The sequence below is a fragment of the Mesoplodon mirus genome (genome assembly GCF_964341445.2).
Source record: "Mesoplodon mirus genome assembly, chromosome: 6".
Taxonomy (NCBI): Eukaryota; Metazoa; Chordata; class Mammalia; order Artiodactyla; family Ziphiidae; genus Mesoplodon; species Mesoplodon mirus.
Window position 1 is genome coordinate 14,425,774 of NC_138982.1, and position 19,569 is coordinate 14,445,342.

The window sequence follows — 19,569 nt, forward strand, 5'->3', positions numbered from 1 at the left end:
AATGTTAATTACTGACTGAAAATCCTAATTGCCCTCCACTTGGATTCACAAAGCACCAACTGAAATAAATTCTCTAGCATGTTTACCATCCCAAGTACAATACCACAAGTCAGCCACAAATGATTATGTCATTCTTTTTTTTAGCCATCCAGATCCGAACCCCTACTCTAAGTTGTTACACATGACAGAGTTGCTCTAGACTCCCTTCTTTCAGGCGATGGTGGAGTTTATACAATAGCTAATATTTCCTGTTGTAACTGTATTGTTGTCTCAGTGGAACAGTCAATACTGAAATTTAAGAAAAAAGCTACCTGACTTTCTAAAGTAGACACTGATGTTTTATGGAATTTCTTCAGCCGGTTAGATCTGGTACCCTAGGGAGGCATGGCTGAGGTCAATAATACAGATTAGTTTCCTCAATCTGTTGGGAGTGTTGTTAATATTAACCTTAATTAAATGCCACATTATGCAAATTGAATGGATTTGGTCCCAGTCCCTGTCAAGTCAGATTAGTAAGAGTGACCAACAGAGTAGCACACTCACGGAAAAATTCACCAGGAGTCAAGAGTGTATAGAAAGAGGTAGGAACTGTTGAGACATAAGTCTTCATGGATCTCTCTGTTTCTGCCTGTATTGGGACAGCTTTTATTTTGGACTATCTTTTCAAAGATGTTTGTACAGCAAACAACTTGAAAGACAGAAATGACATCCCCCTCTAGGGCAAAGGAAAGTTCTGTTTGCCATTCAGGATATTAAAGCTAATGTCTCCTCTGGGGTAAAAGTTGGGCAGATTTGCTAGCAGCTCCCTTAGAAGATTGAGAGGTTCCTAAACTTGGTAAACCTCAATTGTGACACAAACCTTTGCACCCAGCATCTACCTGGGCCCACCTCCACATCATCCTCATAGGACTGGGGAGTAAAAGGACTGAAACAAACATAAAGCTTATGCTGTCTGCTGTGCTTGCATAATAAAGTCCTTCAATTTGATCCAGGAGTTTTGTCTTCTGCCAGCATCTATGAAACTGTGGCTGGATAACGTTTTATCTTGTACGTAGGATAGTATCTCAGACCCTTCACACTTTTTGACAAAGACCCAGATTAATGTGCAGAGATAACAGGCTTCTAAGTTGAAAGACTCAAAAGTATAATTATATCAATTCTCCCCAAATTGATCTATAGATCAGTGCAACACCAATCAAAATTCCAGCAGGAGTTTTCTATTTTCATAGAAATTGACAAGTTGACACTGAAATATATATGGAAATGTAAAGTACTTAGAGTAGCCAAAGCAATCTTGGAAAAGAACTAAGCTGAAAGATTTATATACTCTCTGACCTTAAGACTTACTATATAGTAATTAAGACATTGTGATAGTTGTATGAAATTAGAGAAACAGATCAATGGAACACAATATGAAATCCAGAAATTACCCCGCACATATACGGCCAAATGAATTTGCCAGAGACACCGACTGTAATCCAATGGGGAAAGAAAAGCCTTCTCAACAAATAGTACTGGATCTACTCGATACCCATGTTTTTCTAAATGTGTTGATCTGTAACTTACATTGTGCATAATGACCTAAACTACAAAGCTCCCATAAGAAAACATAGGCAAATATGTTTGAGGCCTTGGGATAGTCAAAGACTTCTTGGGAAAAAAATGTAAAAGACCCAAATTATAAAAGAAAAACAATAATAAAAAGGCAAACAATTAATTTCTTTTAAAAGGCAAAAGACTTCAATAGATGCTTCACAAAAGAGGAATTACAAATGGTCGAAAAATTCATGACAAGATGTTTAATGTCATTGGCATCAGGGAAATATGAATTAAAACCACAATTAGACACCACTGCACACTCACTAAAATTACCAAAATTAAAGACTATAACACCAAAATGTTAGGGAGAATGCAGAGCAACTGGATACTGGGGAAGCTTAAAATGATACAACTGTGGAAAAATGTTTGGCAGAATCTTAATAGTGTGAAACCCTCCTACATTATTATTTAGCAATTCCATTCCTATATTTACCTCCCTCCAAAATGAAAACATACATCTACAAAAGGTCTTGTATACAAGGTTTATTGCAGCTTTATTCATGATAACACAAAACTGGAAACAATACAAATATCCACCAACAGGAAAATAAACTGTGGTATACAATAGAATACCACTCGTTAATAAAAAGGAACAAACCAATAATACAAACAAAACACTAATAGGTCTCAAAAATGTTATCTTGAATGAAAGAAGCCAGACACAAAGAAATATATACCATATGACCTCATTTATATAAAGTTTTAGTACAGACAAAATTAACGCATGAAGCTAGAAATGGGAATAGTGGTTGCCTGAGGAGAGTACAGAAATAGACTGGAAAGATGCTCAAAGGAACTTCTTAGGCTGATGAAAATGTTCTACATCTTGACTGGGGTGTCAAATTCTACAGACTTTGTTCTATATAATTCTCAAATCAAAAAAATGTTAAAGGCTATAAAATAGATTTTAAAACTCCTTTACCTCCAGACTATTCTAGGTCTGACATCCAAATCAGACAGGCTGAACTTCAGATTATTTGCTCTGTTTCCACAGGTGTTAAGAGAGATATACTCGAAGACTTTACACAGCTACCAGGGCAACAATGCCAGGAAAACCTTTAATCAAGACTTGATAGTGATTATTTGCAATCAGGAGAAGAAAACAAAGAACACCCCGGATTATAAAAGCAGGTGAAACCCACCAAAAGACCTAATCAGGCACAATGCTGGCGTTCTTGATTCTCGTGACTGTGACCCTAGCCTCTGCTCACCATTCTGGTGAGCATTTTGAAGGGTAAGTGACTGACACCTTAAATGAGAAGCCCTTCCTCGCTAGCCAAAAACTTTGAACACATTACCCAATGTTAAATTTTCTCTCTTTCTTCTGTATCTCACCATTCAGTGAGAAGGTGTTCCGTGTCAGTGTTGAAGATGAAAATGACATCAACTTACTCCGTGAGTTGGCCAGCACCAGGCAGGTAAATAACAATTCTATGCTATAGGGTTTCCTTCACACTTATTTTAAAATCTTAGATTACACTATGATTCCATCAAAGGAAGAATGACATGAAATATTAACTATAGCACTTTTGTAGCAAGAAATAAAAACTTGAAAAACATTTAGTGCCCCCATGCCTTCTTTTTCTGCCTAAATTAGATTGCCATAAGCCCTATAGTATTATAAATCCAGGGTAACTTTTTTAAAGAGCTGCCAGAGCATGATAACTGAATGAGCTGAAACTGTTGCAAAGGTCATAGAACATCTAATGTACAGTAACTTCCCTTCTAAGGCAAAAGAGAAAAATGATCAGCTTGGATATTACAGAAAACTGGGCTTTTGTCCAACTTGATATTCATTTCCACATCCCATGTATCATCTGTTCTCTTTGATTTTCTTTCATTCCAAATCAAACAGCTTGAGTTTTCATGACCTTGATTCAGGCCCTCTTAATGATATGGCATGAAGGAGGTAAAGAAGGTAAAAAGCCAGGAGTGATTTTCATACTTTTACTTTCAAGAAACCAAAATCTCTAGGCTACTTTATTTTTAAAAATCCACTGTATATGGGAGGAAAACTGACAGTTTTAATTATATATAGTGTGTGTGTCAGGAAGCTATTGCTGACCACAGTAGTTTACTTGATCCAATGCTGTCTTTTCATGAATATAGAAACCAAAATATTCTACTAGCTCCTAAGTATCTATCTATCCATCCATCCATCTATCTTTCTAATAGTTATCTTTTTAGCTTTTAAGGTGTGGAGGAAAAAAGAGGGTAAAGAGTGTCATAATCTGAAACAGATTCAGAAGGTTAGAATTGAAAGAGAATATAAAGCCATCTATTGCAGCCTTCCACTCAAACTTGAACTTCCTCAGTGGAAACAGCATCCCTGGTTACTAGCCCTGATAAAAACTGTTTGGGTATTTCCAAGGATAGGAGGAATACTGCTTTTTCAAGGTAGCAAATTTGCCTTACAAATCATTTTAATCGTTATACTGAACTGAAAGCTACCTTCTCTATCTTTGACCCACTGGACCTAGTTGAGTCAAATACTGTCTCACTTCTAAGATTTATCTTTTCCAGGCCTTCCATCATTTCTCTTAGCACTGGTTTACAGACACTTGATCATTCTGGTCACCTCTGAATATAGCTCAATCTTTCTGTCTATATTTCTTTTTTAAAATGTAGCTCTCAGAATTGACAATGGACCTCCAGGTGTGCTCTGATTAATACATACTGTAGGACCATTGCCTGCTTTCATTTGTAAAGCAGACACTTATTAATGGGGCCTAAGATTCTTCTTAGCATCTTGAGCAGTTAGAATGCTCTTAGCTTATAGTAAAGCTACTGCCGATCAAAACTATTAGGCTATTTTTTTCTCACATGAATCACCTTCAAGCAAGGTATTCTTCCTTTTATACTTGCCAAATTGATTTTTTTAACCTAAATGCAGGATTTTAGACTTACTCTGTTAAAAATTATCTTGATAGCATATTGAGACAGTTTTAAAAATTAATTCACTCATCCAAATAATTCTTCGCCCTAACTTTGTATCACCAGCAAGTTTGATAAACATGCCTTCTTGACTTTTATCTTTGTCACTGATAAAGGAAAAACATTAAGTAAGTCAGGGGTCAGCACAGAATTAGAGGCACCCTTCATGGTTCATTCATCTAATACCTATTTATCATGAGGCTCCAATATGCCAGACACAGTGTTAAGTAAGCACTGAAAGTGGTTCATTAACCAACTCTCCTTGGATGAGTTTGCTCTACTACCCAAGTTACTGTGGTGTTACCTACAGCTAACACTGTGCTTTCCAGCTTGTAAAGAAGAATATAAATGCAGAGACTTGGTCAAATGCTTTGCTAAGATCCAGATTCAGCATTCTATCAGGCTAGTGGTCTCTTTCAAGAATAACATGAAGTTAATTGGGCTTGACTTATTCTTTTTTTTTTTCTTTTTTCTTGGCTTGACTTATTCTTGCTTTAAACCATGCTGGCTCCCAAGGATCATGGCTTCCTTTTCTGAATATTCACAGTCCATCTGCTTCCAGTTTACTTTGCCAGTATCCATGCCAGGCCCCTGGAGCTCCCGCTTCTGGGATTCACGTGTCTTCCTGTTCACGAAATCCAAGACATGCCCCCTCCACTCCTCAGTGATCCCTTCAAGCTCTGATTCCTCCAAGATTGCTGAGAAAGTTCTGCAATCACATCCTCAGTATTTTTTTAGTTACCTAAAATTCAGCATTTCTGGTGGTCAAGAGCAGAGAATCCGGACTCAGACTTCATGGGTTCAATTCCTGGCTCTACCACTTGCTAGCTGGACTTTGGATGCCTCTCTGGGTCTCAACTTTCTCATTTGTCAAATAAGGAGAATAAGAGCATTTACCTTACAGGATTGTTGTGAGATTTAAAAGAATTAATATAAGTAAAGCACTTAGAAAGAACTTATATAGTAAAAACTATGTAAGCGTTTGTTATCGTTACTGTCATTAGATCCAGGATTTTGAATGCAATTTCCATTACCAGACTAATCCCCTCTCTACTTATCTATCCTGGGCCTCAATGTTCTCTTTCCAAAGAAGGTTTTTCTGCTAAAATCATAATATTTGAAAATTTCTTTACTTATGGTAATTTCATCTTTCAGTATAACTCCTTAGAAAAGACAAAAGCCAAACAAGAGTTCAATCTGGCTACTTCCTCTCTTCCAGCTGCAAACATTATACTTTAGCTCCAAGCAGTGAGACTGAGTGTTTCTTCTTTATTCATTTTATTTCCAACATGATTGAAAAAGATTTTTAATCGACAGATGAATGGATAAAGAAGGTGTGGCACATATATACAATGGAATATTATTCAGCCATAAAAAGAAATGAAATTGAGTTATTTGTAGTGAGGTGGATGGACTTAAGAGTCTGTCATACAGAGTGAAGTAAGTCAGAAAGAGAAAAACAAATACCATATGCTAACACATATATATGGAATCTAAAAAAAAAAAAAATGGTTCTGATGAACCTAGGGGCAGGACAGGAATAAAGACACAGAGGTAGAGAATGGACTGGAGGACACGGGAGGGTGAAGGGTAAGCTGGGAGAAGTGAGAGAGTGGCATGGACATATATACACTACCAAATGTAAAATAGCTAGCTAGTGGGAAGCAGCCGCATAGCACAGGGAGATCAGCTTGGTGCTTTGTGACCGCCTGGAGGGGTGGGATAGGGAGGGTGGGAGGGAGGGAGTTGCAAGAGGGAGGACATATGGGGATATATGTATACGTACAGCTGATTCACTTTGTTATACAGCAGAAACTAACACAACATTGTAAAGCAATTATACTCCAATAAAGATGTTAAAAAAAAAAAAGAGTTTTATTCTCCTTAGCAATCTTGCAAGTGCAGCATATTCTGGACTGTAGCCTTCCTGATAAGATCATTACAAGGGCATCTAGTCTTTGTATTCATCCTTGGCCATGTGTCCTTCCTCCCTGCTTTTGAACATGTCCTTTTAAAAGTTGAATTGGAGAGACCTGTGACCACAATGGACTCTAGCAGCCTCCCTCTTTCCATATGTAATTGTATAGTAAGGGTTTTATTTTATCTCCTTGTTCCTTTATTGGAGACATTCACCACAAAACCTATTTTCTTTTCTCAGTACTTTCTTGAACTCTGTTTCTGTAGTTTCAGGTGCATGCCCAAGGTAACTTGGTTACAGTCTTTCAATGCTCCCATCACTTCCATTATGATTGTAAGCTTCTCCCTGCTGTCTGGAACTAGGCCTAGAGTAGAAGTCATTTCCTCTTCCAATAAGAAAGGAAAATTCCATCAAGATAAATGAAGAGTCTATCATATGCTCAACTCATAGTCAAACATAATGTGAAGAAACAAATTTGTGTAAATATGTGAAGAACCAAAATTCCCCAACACAAATATTTATTCTTTTATGAATCCTTCTTATTCCCAAAAGAATTTAAGGTGAATACCCTACTTGCTTTTGTGCTGGTTTTGTAATATATTTTAGGAAGGACTCTTTAAGTATTAGCCAGCTGACTGATTAAGGTGACATTCCCACAGTGGTATCACTTAAAGATATTCCTTTATCTTCCAACAAATGGTTGTCACTCAGGTTCCTGGATTTATAATTTTATAACCTCAGTTTTATAACTCCTTTACATATAAAAATTCAATTCCCCATATCTCATATCACATATTTTACTCCACTTCCATATTTTAAACATAGATCTCATTCACAAAGTGTTGGTAATTACCGAAATTTATATTTATCTCCCTGTACCAATATTTTATTATTTGTAACCATACTTAATGCATTGTAAACATCTATAAGGCTATAATGTTGCTCCTGATTTTTGGCTCCGTTTCTCCTAAGAACTGGGGACTAACTCCAGGCTACTAAGTCTGCATCATATTTGCAGGACTCCATAGTGTTGGATGTTGGTATGTTTGCTGACCAATTTTCTCCTTGTCAAACTGGAGTTTTAACAGGACCTCAGGTTACATCTGCAAGCCTTCTGTCAAACATGCTTATGAGATTTCTCTATCCCATTTAAATATATATATATATATATATATATATATATATTTCTCCCAATATTTGGCAGAGCTGGGACAAACGTTTGTACAAGAGGTTAGAAGATTAGGGAAGGCAACTTTCAACTTAATATCAGAAGGAAAACCATCCAAAAGGCAATTAGGCTGTTCTGAAATAGTACTAGATATACTCAAGATTGTATTAGAACCATCACCAAGGATATTGTGCAGGTATTTGTTACTCTAAGTGGGAAGCTACCATCTTAATGTAGGTTCTTCCAGAGCAGACCCTTAGACAAAGATTCAAGGGCAAAGATTTCATTTGGAAAGTACAGGGAGCCTGGGTAGACAAGTAAGGAGTGATACAGAGAAGGGAGGGCAGCAAACAAAAGGGGCACTATTAAGCCAGCTACCACAGAGGATGACTAGAGCTTAATCCTACAGAGAAATTCCAGGAAAGGGTGCAAACCACATGCATCAAAATTATCCCACCTGAGAAATGAAAGAATTGGAATATTTAGACATCAACTTGCTAGGGTCATTGGTTAAGCACTTCTCTGGAAAGAGTTATTTCTTTGGCACTTCCTGCCTGCTGCGAGCCGTTAGGCTTTTTCCAGTTTGGGGGAGTTTTCAGCCACAGAGATGCAGATCTTGGCAGTGGGGAGTCTCCTGAGCATGCTAAAAGGCTCCAGTGTTAAGTATGAGTGGGGCACTGTTAAGTTACCAACAGATGCTTGGAGGACTTTATGTGCTTTACCAATTCTAAACCTCTGTGTCTATAATAAAGATATACCTCCCTCTCCAATCCCACCATGGAATGACAGGCATTTATTAAGAACACAAATTCAGAGTTAACTTTTAAAAATATGCTTTCTCCTATAATGTGCTTGTCTTCATGGCCCTTCTCTTTACAATGCTGGCTAACTAGAATTCATTACCAGCCCTTGCTTTCTCTGTCTTTATCATGATAAATAAGCCTTTATACTTCCTCCACTACTTTTTTTTTTTAATATTTATCTATTTATTTGGCTATGTTGGGTCTTAGTTGCGGCACGCAGGATCTTCGTTGTGCTCACGGGCTCTTCATTGCAGCGTGCAGGCTTCTCTCTAGCTGAGGCGTGCGGGCTTCTAGAGCATGCAGGCTTAGTTGCCCCTTGGCATGTGGGATCTTAGTTCCCTGACCAGGGATCGAACCCGCGTGCCCTGCATGGTAGGCGGATTCTTAACCACTGGACCACCAGGGAAGTCCCCCTCCACTATCTTTTAACCTCTCACCTTTATCCTCTCATCTTTGACTCAATAGATCACATTCTGCAGCCAATCCTTGTCAAATTATCAGTACTCTCTCTTTTCAATACCTTAGTGACAACCATACTCACACTATTTCTTCTGGAATCCCTCCTGTGTAATCCTAATGTCCCTGCCTCCCATTCTCCTGACCCTCCCTATGACCCTGACTCATGATTCAGTACCCTCTAGACATCTACAGAGGTTTAAAGATTACCAGGACAAGATATAGGCACCTGGATTCTCCACAGGTATATCTAAAATTGAGTCATCTTATTATCTTACATCATCAGTTTCTATTTAACAACCTCTAAGTCTGCCCAAACTCCCTTCTAAGTTCCAAAGCAATGGTCCTAAATACCACCACCTCTCACATCTTCATCCTGAGACTAGCGCATAAATATCTAAACAAGTATTGAGTGAGACACAGGCCAGAGAAAGATCCAATGTCAGGGTCACCTCACGTTTCTAGGCCTTTACTCAGCTCAAGCAAAGAACAGAAAAACAGAGACCTGTGAGAGGCGGCATGTCATTGGTTAATATTTTCCCAAGGAAAAAGGAGATCTGAAACCACACATCCACAAAGAAAAACATTAGAATTATCAAATATGTCATACTACTTTTGTGCACAACTTCCTCTAAACTCTCCCCATGTTTGATTTGCTCACTAGTGTATTCCTAGTCTCAGGCACAGAGCCTAGCACATAGTAGGTCCTCAGTAATAGTTGATGAATAATTGAACAAATGAAAATGTCAGCACATTATTGGATCCTCAAGAATATTTTGTTTCTGGCCATGGTTCCAACATGACCACTGTGTAAAGATACATTTTTCCTCCCTGATGGATCCTCCACAGGTCAGGGATGTTCTTGGTTCTACACATTACAATGACTTGTATAGTACTGAGTTCCAAGATAAACTTATAAAATGAGTCCATTAAAAAGTAAGAGAAAGCTCAATTTCTCACTTTTAAATTTTGTGGCTACAGTTAATTCAGCATCATTCATTCAGCACATACATCCATTACCACAAACACTGCTATCACAATAAGCAACTGTTCTAGAAAATCAATAAATAGAAGACAGCAGTTATAGAATACTGCAATTAACTAGCATTATGGGAGACAATTATATGCTCTTCATGCTTGTTCATAATCAATTAATGCTATGTATGTACGTGTAAACACTTTTATTGGCATCTAACTGCTTGGTCCCAACTCTTATTCATTCAAATGAGAGATTTTTAAGAAATTTCATGGATAATTTGAGTCTGAAAATAACTGAAATAACTCATTGGAGTACAGCAATAGTGTGCTTGCTGGTGATAATTCACCCATTGAATTATAGGTGTCCAGTAAAATACATCTTATTCCTTATTCAGATTGACTTCTGGAAACCAGATTCTGTCACACAAATCAAACCTCACAGTACAGTTGACTTCCGTGTTAAAGCAGAAGATATTTTCACTGTGGAAGACTTTCTGAAGCAGAATGAACTACAATACGAGTAAGTTTATGTTTTATAGTTATGAAAATTCTCTCTCATGTATGCTCTCATCCTCATCTCCAAAAAAACCTGAGAAGATAAAAATAAGACCAAGACAATGGCTTCCCCAGGGCCCCACAAATAGGTCATGGCAGAGCTGGCCCTGAATTCCAAGTCTTAAGATGTCAAGTCTGGTAGATTTTGTGTTTAGTTATTGCTCTAATAAAAACAGGTTTGACTCTTGAATCCCAACTCTTTAGCCAGATATTTGACCTGCTACTGGTTTACAAGTGATATATAGACCAAAGGCCAAACCAATGGATATTCTATTACCAGCCCAACACAGTTTTAGTCCCAAATTATATCAAGTCTTCTTGCCAGGTGATCACCAGACCTATTGTGAGCCATGAGGGTTCTTCATGCTCCTTTAGATTAAGGACCAGACTAGAGTCAGACTGAGTGGTCCTTCTGTCCTTTTTCCTCCCAAAGTCCCCAACTATCTCTAATGGTAGGAGAAAGCATGGAGAGAAGGGCTGAAAGAAAGGAAAGTGGTTCCCCAAAGGCCTAGAGTAGAGTTGGCTAAGCTGATCACTCCATGAATCTTCCCCAAATGCTGCACTGATCCCTCTAAGCCTTTTAAGATGAGAATGTCCTCTAAGTGGAGACAGTTGTCCATCTGTTGATCCAACAAATAGATAGTGAGCATCTACATATAACAAATGCTGAAAAAATAGATAGGGCCCATCCCCTTCAGAGGAAAATGAACAAAGAATTGCAATATGTGTACCAGATGTCAAGAAGAGTAAAGAGCTGGAATTGCAGGGTAGCTGATCAAGTCTAGGGATCACGGAGGGCCATACTAGGAAAGGAGGCTTCAGCTGAGAACTAAAAGACGAGGAGTTAGCCAAACAAAGACAATGAAAAATCATACTCTAGGCAGAGAACAGACTGTATGTTAAGGCTTAGAACTTCCCTCAATCTGCATTTGAGGGAAGGAGGAAATGAGGTCTTTAGTCTAAAGCAGAGTTTTTCCTCCAGAGTGGATCAGCAAGGAGCAAAGAGACAGTCTCACACTCCAGTCTTGAACATTCAAATGTTTATCCAACAATCCCCTACCATAAGCTCAAGTCTCCATTATATTTTGAGAAACTGTGACCTACATAATTTTGACAGAAATGTTCTCTTATTTTTCACATCCTAAAACTACAGAAGAGTATTTATGCTAGTAAAGCTATCAGAATTGTCACCTATAAAATCTGCATCTCCATTAGAAGAAGTGGTACAGCATAATGCAACAAGCAAATGCCTTGGAAAAAACAGACAAGGCTTAAATCCTGACTCTGCAACTTCCTGGCTGTCTGACCTTGGATAATTTGCTTAACCTTTCTGAGCTTCAGTTCCCTTGTCTTTATGAGGAAAGGATCCTTCTAACCTTATCTTCATAAAGTGAAGATATATATAATGCCACTCTCAAAGGGCTGTTGTGAAGATGAAATAAAACAATATGTAAATAACTTGCAACTGATATTTTTATTGCTGTGAATGCTGCTATAGTTTACTCCTGTACAAAGAGGTAGATTATACATCTTTTAAAGGTCAACAGAAACTGTTTTGTTTAACCCCATTATCATGCTTCACACAGCTTAGCTATCTGCTTCTGCCTGAGGGAAGTGTCAAAATGTGACCTTAAGAATTGACTGTCTTTTTAAAACAAAGATATAATACAGTAAGTTTCAAAATGTGATTAAGATTCATGTCTGTGATATTTTGCTCTTTTTATTACACTAGGAAGGACTTCTAAAATCCTAGCCTATAGGAGCCCTTAATAATATTCAAAAAGATGAGTTTCCTTATAATTCTTTAAGAAAAACAGAAGGAAGATCAGTGATCATAAGCTAACCCTAGCCACCTGAATTGACATCCTAATTCTACTCAGATCACAAAGTAGCAAAACAGCTTCTAATCAGGTAACAATCTCCTTTTACCAGGAGGAAAATTCATGTCTTTTTTTAATGTGTAAACGTTTAGGGAATTGTGTATGAATGTTGTCTCACATAGAATATAGGATGTTCCCTGAAGGCTAAGATCTTGTTAATTTTTGCTTAGCACATTTGTGGCATATAATTTCCTAAATATTAAGTAATAATAACTCCCTAGAAATCCTGGAGCAGCACACCAGCAATATCCTTGCTGGGGCTGCAAGCAGTCCCTGTGCATCCCATTATTACCTCATGTGGTAACTAATATGTATTTAGATGGTTTCCTGCTGGCAAGAATTTGCAGTTGTTTTTCTATGTAACAGGAACCATCTACTGTACAAGTTCTACCAAAATAGCTTTTCAGATTTTTCAGTGATTGCAACCCTCTTCACTAAGACTTTCATCATTTGGTAGTTTTAATCAGATTCTGAATTACCATGGGAAAAAATTAAAAATGTGTGCACCAAGAAAAATAACAGTATTTTTTTAATAGATCTTTACTGTGGAGTGTAATTGCTTCACAATACTGTGTTAGTTTCTGTTGTACAACAAAGTCTGAGTCAGCCATATGCATAAATATATCTCCATATGCCCTCCCTCTTGAGCCTCCCTCCCACCCTCCCTTCCCACCCCTCTAGGTGGTCACAAAGCACAGAGCTGATCTCCCTGTGCTATGCGGCTGCTTCCCACTAGCTATCTATTTTACATTTGGTAGTGTATATATGTCCATGCCACTCTCTCACTTCGTCCCAGCTTCCCCTGCCACCCCATGTCCGCAAGCCCATTATCTAAGTCTATGTCTTTATTCTGCCCTGCCACTAGTACCATTTTCTTTTTTTTTTTTTTTAGATTCCATATATATGTGTTAGTATATGGTATTTGTTTTTCTCTTTCTGACTTACTTCACTCTGTATAACAGACTCTAGGTCTATCCACCTCACTACAAATAACTCAGTTTCATTTCTTTTTATGGCTGAGTAATATTCCATTGTATATATGTGCCACATCTTCTTTATCCATTCATCTGTCAATGGATACTTAGGTTGCTTCTATGTCCTGGCTATTGTAAATATTACTGTAATGAACATTAGGGTCCATGTGTCTTTTTGAATTATGGTTTTCTCTGCACATATGCCCAGTAGTGGGATTCCTGGGTCATATGTTAATTCTATTTTTAGTTGTTTAAGGAACCTCCATACTGTTCTCCATAGTGGCTGTATCAATTTACATTCCCACCAACAGTGCAAGAGGGTTCCCTTTTCACCACACCCTTTCCAACATTTATTGTTTCTAGATTTTTTTATAATGGCCGTTCTGACTGCTGTGAGGTGATACCTCACTGTACTTTTGATTTGCATTTCTCTAGTAATTAGTGATGTTGAGTATCTTTTCATGTGCCTCTTGGCCATCTGTATGTCTTCTTCGGTGAAATGTCTATTTAGGTCTTCTGCCCATTTTTGGATTGGATTCTTTGTTTTTTTGATATTAAGCTCCATGAGCTATTTGTGTATTTTGGAGATTAATCCTTTCTCTGTTGTTTCATTTGCAAGTATTTTCTCCTGTTCTGACAGTTGTCTTTTCATCTTGTTTATGGTTTCCTTTGCTGTGCAAAAGCTTTGAAGTTTCATTGGGTCCCATTTGTTTATTTTTGTTTTTATTTCCATTACTCTAGGAGGTGGGTCAAAAAAGATCTTGCTGTGGTTTATGTCAAAGAGTGTTCTGCCTATGTTTTCCTCTTAGAGTTTTATACTGTCTGGTCTTATATTTATGTCTTTAATCCATTTTGAGTTTATTTTTGTGTATGGTGTTAGGGAGTGTTCTAATTTCATTCGTTTACATGTAGCTGTCCAGTTTTCCCAGCACCACTTACTAAAGAGGCTGTCTTTTCTCCATTGTATATTCTTGCCTCCTTTGTCATAAATTAGGTTGACCATATGTGCCTGGGTTTATCTCTGGGCTTTCTATCCTGTTCCACTGATCTATATTTCTGTTTTTGTGCCAGTACCATACTGTCTTGATTACTGTAGCTTTGTAGTATAGTATGAAGTCAGAGAACCTGATTCCTCCAGCTCTGTTTTTATCCCTCAAGACTGCTTTGGCTATTCAGGGTCTTTTGTGTTTCCACACAAATTGTAAAATTTTTTGTTCTAATTCTGTGAAGAATGCCATTGGTAGTTTGATAGGGATTGCATTGAATCTGTAGATTTCTTTGGGTACTATAGCCATTTTCACAATGTTGATTCTTCCTATCCAAGAACATGGTATATTTCTCCATCTGTTTATCTCATCTTTAATTTCTTTCATCAGTGTTTTATAGTTTTCTGAGTACAAGTCTTTTGCCTCCTTAGGTAGGTTTATTCCTAGGTATTTTATTCTTTTTGTTGCAATGGTAAATGGGATTGTTTCCCTAATTGCTCTTTCTGATTTTTCGTTGTTAGTGTATAGGAATGCCAGAGATTTCTGTGCATTAATTTTGCACCTTGCAACCTTACCAAATTCTCTGATTAGTTCTAGTTGTTTTCTGGTGGCATCTTTAGGATTTTCTATGTATAGTATCATGTCATCTGCAAACAGTGACAGTTTTACTTTTTCTTTTCCAATTTGTATCCCTTTTATTTCTTTTTTCTTCTCTGACTGCTGTGACTAGGACTTCCAAAACTATGTTGAGTAAGAGCAGCAAGAGTGGACAACCTTGTCTTCTTGCTGAGCTTAGTGGAAATGCTTTCAGTTTTTCACCACTGAGTATAGTATTTGCTGTGGTTTTGTCATATATGGCCTTTATTATATTGAGGTAGGTTCCCTCTATGACCATTTTCTGAAGAGTTTTTAACATAAATGGGTGTTGAATTTTGACAAAAGCTTTTTCTGCATCTATTGAGATGATAATATGGTTTTTATCCTTCAATTTGTTAATATGGTGTATCACATTGATTGATTTGCATATATTGAAGAATCCCTGCATCCCTGGGATAAATCCCACTTGATCATGATGTATGATCCTTTTAATATGTTGTTGGATTCTGTTTGCTAGTATTTTGTTCAGGATTTTTGCATATATATTCATCAGTGATATTGTTCTATAGTTTTCTTTTTTTGTGATACCTTTCTGGTTTTGGTATCAGGGTGATGGTGGCTTCATAGAATGAATTTGAGAGTGTTCCTCCTTCTGCAATTTTTTGGAAGAGTTTGAGAAGGATGGGTGTTAGCCTTTCTCTAAACGTTTGATAGAATTTGCCTGTGAAGCCATCTGGTCCTGGACTTCTGTTTATTGGAAGATTTTTAATTACACTTTCAATTTCATTACTTGTGATAGGTCTGTTTATATTTTCTAATTCTTCCTGGTTCAGTCTTGGAAAATTGTACCCTTCCAAGAATTTGTCAATTTCTTCGTGGTTGTCCATTTTATTGGCATATAGTTGTTTGTAGTAGTCTCTTATAATCCTTTGTATTTCTGTGGTCTCAGTCGTGATTCTCCTTTATCATTTCTAATTTTATTGATTTGCATCCTCTCCCTTTTTTTCTTGATGAGTCTGGCTAAGGGTTTATCAATTTTGTTTATCTTCTCAAAGAACCAACTTTTAGTTTTATTGATCTTTGCTATTGTTTCCTTCGTTTCTATTTCATTTATTTCTGCTCCGATCTTTATGATTTCTTTCCTTCTATACTGACATTGCTTTTCTTTGTTCTTCTTTCCCTAGCTGCTTGAGGTATAGGGTTAGATTGTTTATTTGAGATTTTTCTTGTTTCTTGAGGTGAGATTGAATTGCTATAAACTTCCCTCTTAGAACTGCTTTTGCTGTATCCCATAGGTTTTGAGTCATTGTGTTTTTGTTGTCATTTGTTTCTATGTATTTTTTTTCTTGTTTGATTTCTTCAGTGATCTCTTGGTTATTTAGTACTGCACTGTTCAGCCTCCATGTATTTGTGGGTTTCACAGGTTTTTCCCTGTAATTGATTTCCAGTCTCATAGCATTGTGGTCAGAAAAGATGCCTGATACGATTTCAATTTTCTCAAATTTTCTGAGGCTTGATTTGTGACCCAAGATGCGATCTATCCTGGAGAATGTTCCATGTGCACTTGAGAAGAAAGTGTATTCTGCCACTTTCAGGTGGAATGTTCTATAAACATCAATTAAATCTATCTGGTCTACTGTGTCATTTAAAGCTGTGTTTCCTTATTTATTTTCTATTTGGATGATCCGTCAATTGGTGTAAGTGGGGTGTTAAAGTCCCCTATTTTTATTGTGTTACTCTCGATTTCCCATTTCATGGTTGTTAGCATTTGCCTTATGTATTGAGATGCTCCTATGTTGGGTGCATAAACATTTATAATTGTTATATCTTCTTCTTGGATTGATCCCTTGATCATTATGTAGTGTCCTTCCTTATCTCTTGTAACAGCTTTCATTTTAAAGTCTATTTCACCTGATATGAGTTTGCTACTCCAGCTTTCTTTTGATTTCCATTTGCATGGAATATCTTTTTCCATCCCTTCACTTTCAGTCTGTATGTGTCCCTAGGTCTGAAGTGGGTCTCTTGTAGACAGCATATATATGGGTCTTGTTTCTGTATCATTCAGCCAGTCTGTGTCTTTTGGTTGGAGCATTTAATCCATTTACATTCAAGGTTATTTTTTTTCTTTTCACACACACACACTGTATTTTTTTTACAAGAGATAAATAAACTGACACCAAGCATTGTAAATGGATGACCACAACAAAAGCAACAATGATTGCAATTACCAAGCACGAAACACACTCATACTATGTCATAATATTGACATTCAGTCCAGTAATCCTCCACTGTAACAGCTCCTTTACTTTGCAGTGAAAATTGATTTGTATATTTTTTGCCTCTGAGTCCTTGTGGGATTTTTTTTTTAATTCAAACAGAAAGTCACAAAAATTATAATCATCCTCATCCGTTCACTCAGTCCCATGTAATTAATTCTTTTTCATCTTGATCTTTTGTTAGCACTTTTATGAATTCATCAGTTTTCCACTAGAGTTCTGAAAATGCTTATTCATTCAGTTCAGCAGTATAGGCAGTTACCAGAAACTGTACTTGTCAGAGTCTTTTCCATGAATTCCTTGAAGATGAAACCCTTTTATAGGAACATTTTTGCAAAAGCATCAGAGTATACCCAGAACTATCTGTAAATGAGAAGACTTAAAAGTGACCATGGTTAAAGATTTGATGAAAGTTCATAATAATGCAATTGACAAGGAAATTTAGTTATTTCTGAGATATACATTTTAAAGTAATAACTAGAATTATGACTTATAACATTATACCAGAACATATAAGATTTTTAGAAATTTCATGTAATGTCTGAAACATTTATATTAACTTATTTCCATACAAATAACCCAAAGAAAGTTTAGTATTAGTTGGTTTTTTGTTTCTTTGTTTGTTTATACTGTAGGTTCTTATTAGTCATCAATTTTATACATATCAATGTATACATGTCAATCCCAATTGCCCAATTCAGCACACCATCATCCCCACCCCCCCACGGCTTTCCTCCCTTGGTGTCCACACATTTGTTCTCTACATCTGTGTCTCAACTTCTGCCCTGCAAACTGGTTCATCTGTATCAAGGTTATTATCGATATGTATGTTCCTATTATCATTTTCTTAACTGTTTTGGGTTTGTTTTTGTGGGTCTTTCCTTCTCTTGTGTTTCCCGCCTAGAGAAGTTTCTTTAGCATTTGTTGTAAAGCTGGTTTGGTGGTTTGGTGGTGCTGAATTCTCTTAGCTTTTGCTTGTCTGAAAAGCTTTTGATTTCTCTGTTGAATCTGAATGAGATCCTTGCTGGGTAGAGCAATCTTGGTTGTAGGTTCTTCTCTTTCATCACTTTAAGTATATCCTGCTACTCCCTTCTGGCCTGCAGAGTTTCTGCTGAAAAATCAGCTGATAACCTTATGGGGATTCCTTTGTATGTTATTTTTTGTTTTCCCTTGCTTCTTTTAATATTTTTTCTTGAATTTAATTTTTGTTAGTTTGATTAATATGTGTCTTGGTGTGTTTCTCCTAGGGTTTATCCTGTATGGGACGCTCTGTGCTTCCTGGACTTGGGTGACTATTTCCTTTCCCATGTTTGGGAAGTCTTCCACTATAATCTCTTCAAATGTTTTCTCAGACCCTTTCTTTTTCTCTTCTTCTGGGACCCCTATAATTTGAATGTTGGTGCATTTAGTGTTGTCCCAGGGGTCTCTGAGATTGTCTTCAACTCTTTTCATTCTTTTTTCTCAGCAGTTATTTCCACCATTTTGCCTTCCCGCTCACTTATCCGTTCTTCTGCCTCAGTTATTCTGTTATTGATTCCTTCTAGTGTATTTTCCATTTCAGTTACTGTGTTTTTCATCTCTGTTTGTTTGTTCTTTAGTACTTCTAGATCTTTGTTAAACATTTCTTGTATTTTCTCAATCCATGCCTCCATTCTATTTCAGAGATTCTGGATCATCTTTACTATCGTTACTCTGAATTCTTTTTCAGGTAGATTGGCTACTTCCTCATCATTTATTTGGTCTTGTAGATTTTTACCTTGCTCCTTCATCTGTGACATTTTTATTTTGCCATCTCAATTTTCTTTTCCTTTTTTTATAAATGGGATTGTTTTCCTGTCTTACTGGTTGTTGGGCCTGAGGCTTCCAACACTGGAGTTTGTAGCCTGTTGGGTAGAGCTGGGTCTTGGTGCTGAGATGAGGACCTCCAGGAGACCTCACTCCAATGAATATTCCCTGCGGTCTGAGGCTCTCTGTTAGTCCAGTGGTTCGGACTCAGCGCTCCCACCACAGGAGCTTCGTCCCAACCCCTGGCTCATGAACCAAGATCCCACAAGTCGTGCCGGATGGCAAAAAAAAAAAAAAAAAAGGAGAACAATAACAAAGTAAAAAATAAAATTAGACTTAGAAACTCACAGCTCTGTTAGAAAACATATAAAAATAAAAATATAGACAAAACAACAACTGGAAGGTAAAACAAAGCCACAGTAGTAAAAAAGAGGAGGAAAAAAAAAGGTGGAAAAGGCCTTGGCTGTGGAGGGCAGGGCCTAAGCAAGGGTGAAGCTTGGGTGGTGGGCAGGGCCTATGCTTAGGACCCACAGGGCTGGAAAAGTCTGAGGGTGGGGGGCCTTAGGCTCAACAGAAGAGGCCCAGGCATGCTTCCTGCCTCTGGTCTCAGAGGGCAGAGGACCCAACCTGGGAGCCCAGCAGGCTGCTCCTCCTGGAGGT

The 19,569-nt window shown here is 37.4% G+C and overlaps 1 protein-coding gene across 1 annotated transcript in view; it reads left to right on the forward strand.

Annotated features, from left to right (window-relative positions):
- Positions 1 to 2,762: 2,762 nt before the first annotated feature.
- The window catches only part of CPB1 (carboxypeptidase B1), a gene marked incomplete at both ends in the record, with an annotated part of 39,752 nt that continues 22,945 nt past the window's right edge, over positions 2,763 to 19,569 (forward strand). Inside the window, 3 exons of the mRNA XM_082625762.1 lie at positions 2,763 to 2,833; positions 2,942 to 3,017; positions 10,252 to 10,376. Coding sequence (XP_082481888.1) covers positions 2,763 to 2,833; positions 2,942 to 3,017; positions 10,252 to 10,376 — 272 coding nt within the window. The remainder of the gene's footprint in view (positions 2,834 to 2,941; positions 3,018 to 10,251; positions 10,377 to 19,569) is intronic.